Below are 6000 nucleotides of genomic sequence, written 5' to 3' on the forward strand. Positions count from 1 at the left end.
CGTTTAGGAAAGTTCCTTTGATCAATATGTATTCTAATGGGCAATTTGTGTTGATGGAGTACGTTAATGTCTTTCCGTATCCCGACCCCTTATTTTTTTCCCATATTGTCACTATCAGCTGATAACTTACACGCTGCTTGGGTTTTGTGTGTGTATTGGGCCAGCTTTCAATAGAACCGCTGAGCTAATCCATCAATTCCTATTATTCTAGTTGATTCTATGTAGTGAAATTGCAACTTTTGGAGAAAGATTTACTGTTAACGTTTTTATGAAATTTTTAAATCCTCGGTTTGCATGTGTGTTGCTGATTATACAAATCCCAAAATCAAAACCGGATTTTGAATAGAACCCGAGACATTTTGCATTTTTTGTAGCTCTTTAATTAGAATTTTAATTGATGCCAGGTGAAAGCTGATATAAAACACTGAAATGAAATAAGTCACGTCATACCAAGGAAAAGGATCATTGTGCAGTAATCCAATTTTTGATGGCAGAAGATGTTTACATTTCAGCTGTATATGTATGGGACTGAGTGTAGTCCCATAAGGTGATTTTCTAATGATGTACTGATTTTTAAACATGGCTCATATGCCATGTTTTGTGCAATCAAACTTAGTGACTGTGTGACTGAACTCAATTATGTTTGTAAAAGTCACAACATCATTTACTACACATCATTTAAAAACTGAATTAGGATACATACACTTTTGCCACCACTTTTTCTTTAGCCAACAAAAGTTAAATTAATCTCTCTGAGCATATTTAAAAAAAGTCGCAGTGTTTCTTGTTTCTCTCTCTCTTTTATTCACATTAACGTAACATACATAACCATTTACTAGAGAATGTAAAATAATGGCATTCTAACCACTCTCAACTTTTATTTACGCACACCTTATATTTCAATGAAGTTGAATCTCGTACAGATTCCATGCGACAGTAAAATGGCAAGTCTACAGTGTAAAACGACTTTTGTTAGAGTCGCTTCACAGATTCTTCGAATCAAAAGAAAACGTTCTTTGGTTGCAATTGTTGTTCTTGGTCATCTTTGACCAGGCTATCCATTAACTGATTCACTGCTTGGAATTAAAAAAAAAAAAAACTTTTTAAAAAATTGTTTAAAAAAAGTCGATTCTTTTTGTTTTAATCAATTTTCATTTTTTATTTTATAATCTATTTCTATTAATAGAACGGAGTCTGTGAATCAGTAATTTCTCAAATTCGCTGCAGATGGCGTCACTTGTAGGAACCAGAAAATATTTAAACTAACTGGTAATTAAACACTGAAAAGATAAGTATTGTGCGTTGTCATCGAGAATACATAAGCGCACCGAACTCTAGTGATCAAGTTTAGCTGTATTGGCCCGTTTTGAAGCAACACTAAGGTTATTTTGGAACAAACTTCACAGTTTTGAATCGTAATCAGATGTTGAAGACGATATCTGAATCAGCAGTAACTCTCCAAACTTCCACATCACATTAATAGAAGAACGTTTGATCCCAGACATCAAATTTCGCATGCATCTAGGACATCAGAAGTGGATGTAAAAGCGATAACAAAATTTAATCTTTACAAATATGAAATATATAAAGTCAAATAAAGGTGTTTAGAAACGATTCTAATTTCCTGATGTTACATTTCAAAAGTTATTCAGAACTTGAGCAACTTCCATTTGTGTTTATCTTTTTTGAAATCATCAATCAAGCGCCATTTTTATGAAAACTAGTCATTTTAAGAATTCACATTAATGTCAAGTGCAGAATACTCAAATGCCAAATAAGCCCCTATAATACAAAGCATTGCCATCTTCATAATTTGTGCAGTTCATATGATCACCTATTTCGTTTAAATGCAGTTTTGTGTTCATTTTAAAATAATTATTAATTAGTTAATCATCAATAAATAAAGAACTATGCTACTGGGCACTAGTTAATCAATAAGCATAATTTTTCAGATTATTCTTAAACTAGATGAGCAGTGCAAAAAGAAGCAGACAACAATAATAGGTGATCAACATTAATACAACATTCACATGGAATAGTTACATAAACTAGAAAAGAAAAAAGCTTTTCAAATGCAGCTGTAAATGTGGTCTATATTTTCATCGGAATCGACACTTGTAAGAACTTTTCTTTTGACGATCATAGATCGTTAGATGAAAAATTCTTACTTGTGAAATGTGACCCATTCGCGGCCATATGAAACATCGAGGTCATTTCAGTTGAACTGTTATAAGAAATCAAATCCGGCAAGATAATCTTACAGAAAAATGACTTTCAGTTGAATAAGTAGCAAGTGGTAGTATAGAATGAACACTATTGTCCCAACGGTGTCCAAACATGTAAGCGTTCTCTGTGTGCCATTTCAGTATACACATTCCACTAGCTTTGATCTTTTTGATCCGCCTTTTCATTTTTGGAAAATCTTTTGTATTTTTCTAAAACCAAAAGGAATTCATTCAAGCAAGCAAATTATTCGCCATAATAATTCGTAATTGAATCAAATAAATAATTTGTAAAGTTTAAGAAATCAAATACTGTTTGGACAGAAAGACTCTACTCTACTTGGGCCAGACCTGAAGCACATATTTTTCTGTGTATGCGGTTTCAAATTTAATAAATAAAGAGTTCTAATCGCGACCAGCGGGGAAGAACATGTGGTTGTATTGCATGTAGTTTATATAAGGCCACATCCAATCGTAAAGCATTTTATCTTGAAACGTTTATTTCAGTTATCATACATCTGCCGCACTTCAAACATGTCGACAAATCAAGGTTTTGTGTGGCGATCTTTTACCGATAGATCAAAGAGAACATGTCGAAGAGAGCTGTTAAGAGGAACCATTCTAAGATATTCGTGCAAAATATTCGTTGTTCACGAGAATGAACTCATTTTCATCTCTAATGCAACACTTGTTTGGAAATCAACTCTCTTTTTTCATCCATTGTCTTTTCACAAAATACGATGTCAGATAAACTAGTTCTAGATATGCAAATATCCTTCGGAAGCTCATCTCATCAATACAGGAATTAACTATAATAATGATACCCTCTGACAAAACCCATAAGCCCTACAACGACAAACATTTATTGAAGAAAGATTCTTTCTGATTTTCGACTATCAGACTGTTCAAAGAGTAAGGCAATGCTTCGAATTGAGCTGTAATAAAAAGACAGTTTCGTCATTCAAATTATTTGATCCATGGTGATGCTCATTTAATGCCATTTTTTGAGCATAAGATGGAGGACGTGTTGAGCAGTATTTGAACTGATAGGATTAAATAGGCGGTTCATTAAATGTATTTCATATTTCTTTTCTATGTATTTGATTTATTTCTGCATGTGATTTCAAATCCTTTTTTTGGTACTGTTATTCTTTATTAATTCTGTAACCATGTATTATTTCACGTCCATTTCAATGCATTCCTTTTTAAAATGACAATAATTGTCCAGAATATTTAATATCCAAATTACCTGTAGGGCAGTGATAATTGTCGATATTGCTACGTTCAGTGGCGGGATGATCGGCAGTACACAAGAAGAAGTGCAGCGACATTTTTTGTCCTACACTTGTCTCTCCAATTGTCTCCAATACAAAATTCACAACCATAAATTTTAGAAAGTATGTACATAAAATTTGGTTATGATTGGTGATTTTACCATCAAAAAGAATCAAACACTTCTTGTTTAATTTATACCATCCTGTCCGGCTATTGTTTGTAGTGTAAAAATAAGTTTTTATTGTTGATTGTCCTTATCTCTCGATTGTATTGTATCATTGAATTTTTTTTTTTTTTCATTTCATCTGATACTTCCAATTGGACAGTGTTTCAGAGTAACTTAATCATTTGTTATTTGGTTCAGAGTTTAAAACAAATATTATAGTATTTATTGTACATTTTAGAAATATTTATCCGAGAGCGCTTCAGTACATAAAATTTTAATATCGCGCGGAAAAAATAAAGAATTATCCTGCTGAAGATTTCGGTAAGAGTTTAAAAATATTGAAATAATTCAAAATATTGATTTGTGACTTTACTGAATTGCGGTGTAACAAAATCATTCATTTTTCCTATGTTCTTTTTGCTTAATATTAGTGGATATTTCATCCATGTCATCGAATAAAATACTTCAAGAATAAGACGCATGACATAGGTTTATTTTATTGAATCAAAATTTATTTTTAAAAATGGAGAATGTCATATTCAATGTACAAAATTCCTGAAATATATTTTAATGAAAGTTTATTGCTTTTTAAGAATGTTTCATATTCATTTGCTAGTACATAAAAACCATAATAAATCCTCTTTTTTTTCAAAAAATCAATAAGAATCGTCTACTTTTAAATTTCAGTTTTATTTAACTTGACTTGTTTGTTTTTGAAAAAAAAAATTGATTCTTCATTCATTTTCTGGCGTGCTAAAATTGTAAAATTTCTTACTCTTGTATTTTCTTAACAACAATGTCTATTTTAATATTTCTGGAACTTAATTTTTCATTTAATCAATTAATTCAACTAAATTTTGATTCTATTCAAATGGCGTAAGCTAGGAATAAATTTCAAAAAAAAAAAATTCCATAATATTTATAATAATGAATTATAAATTAAGGACAAAAAATTAATAATAATTCAAATAAAAAAATTTCCCCGTTTTACCAAGTGCGTTCATTCCTATCGGTAAACAAGCCTTAATTTCCCAACTGTAATGGAACTAATGAGTTTTCCCCTTTCAGGTTCACTTTTTCGACGAGGATGACAAATACAGTCTGGGGCTGGAGTGGTACCGTCGACGGATGCCGTATTCCTTTGCTGATCAAATCACCATTGAGAAGAGCCCCGCTTATTTCATCACCGAAGCAGCCCCTGCGCGGATTCGCGCTATGAATGCCAGCGTGAAACTCCTCTTGATCGTGCGGGACCCCGTGACTCGCCTCATTTCGGATTACGCCCAACTGGCTGCCAATAAGGCTCGAAAAGACAAGGCTCTGGCTTCCTTTGAAGATCTCGTCCTCCAGCCCAACGGTCAAGTGAACACGGCTTACAAGGCTGTACGCATCAGCATGTATTCCATTTTCTTCGAGAAATGGCATCGGGTATTCCCACGGCGGCATATCCATATAGTGGATGGAGATGATCTAGTCCGAGATCCTTTCCCGGAAGTGCAACGCATCGAAGAATTTCTGGGCATTGCTCACCGAATCTCCAAGGATAATTTTTTCTACAATAAAACCAAAGGTTTCTATTGTGTGAGGAACGAGACGACGGAGAAGTGTCTGAATGAAAGTAAAGGCAGGCGACACCCCCAAGTCTCCGAGGAAGTTATTCATAAACTTCGACAGTTCTACGCTCCTTACAACCGAATGTTTTTCAGAGCAGCTGGAAGAGATTTTGGATGGCCCGAAGAATGACTTTCCATTGATTGTTGTATATACAGGTTCAATGTTACCTCTTCTCTATTCTCCAAAAATGTATCTCTTTTACTCTGGATTGTGAAGATGAATGCTCTAAATCTTGCTGCACACAGTAATCGGCTTCTTATTAGGAAAGAAACATTGGAATAGCTTCGGAAGTTATGATTATTTTCGCAAAAGCTGAAAGATGGTATCTCTAGAAAGTTACGACGTGTGTTTTGTTCATTATGGAGTACTGTTTTCAATGTGCTATTGGAGCATTTGAATTATTATAAACCGTAGTGTAATTTTTCGAACCGGTTTAGATTTTCAAAACATATCTTCATATTTCAAGTTCATTTCTAAATTCCATTATTTATTAAGCAAAAAATTTGTGATAGAAATATGGAAACATATATTTTATACAAAATATTCCTCTGTTAGATTCCATACCTATTTCTTTATTTCAACATTCGTTGCACGTTTATCTGATAATAAAAGGAAAGCTATTGAAAGTAATGTTCCGAGAGCATCTCAAAGAACTCGATGAATAGCTTCAGTGCCAAATTTTGACATAAAGTCTCCTTGAATCAGCTTGAGCATATCAAAAGA

General features: G+C 33.2%; 1 protein-coding gene across 2 annotated transcripts in view; it reads left to right on the forward strand.

The window, feature by feature from the left end:
- The window catches only part of LOC129958756 (heparan sulfate glucosamine 3-O-sulfotransferase 1-like), a 55297-nt gene extending 49542 nt beyond the window's left edge, over window positions 1-5755 (forward strand). For both annotated transcript variants that reach the window (XM_056071422.1, XM_056071423.1), the window contains one exon: window positions 4732-5755. In XM_056071422.1, coding sequence (XP_055927397.1) covers window positions 4732-5406 — 675 coding nt within the window. In that variant the 3' untranslated portion in view covers window positions 5407-5755. The remainder of the gene's footprint in view (window positions 1-4731) is intronic.
- The last annotated feature ends 245 nt before the right edge of the window (window positions 5756-6000 follow it).

The sequence above is a fragment of the Argiope bruennichi genome, chromosome X1 (genome assembly GCF_947563725.1).
Source record: "Argiope bruennichi chromosome X1, qqArgBrue1.1, whole genome shotgun sequence".
Taxonomy (NCBI): domain Eukaryota; kingdom Metazoa; phylum Arthropoda; class Arachnida; order Araneae; family Araneidae; genus Argiope; species Argiope bruennichi.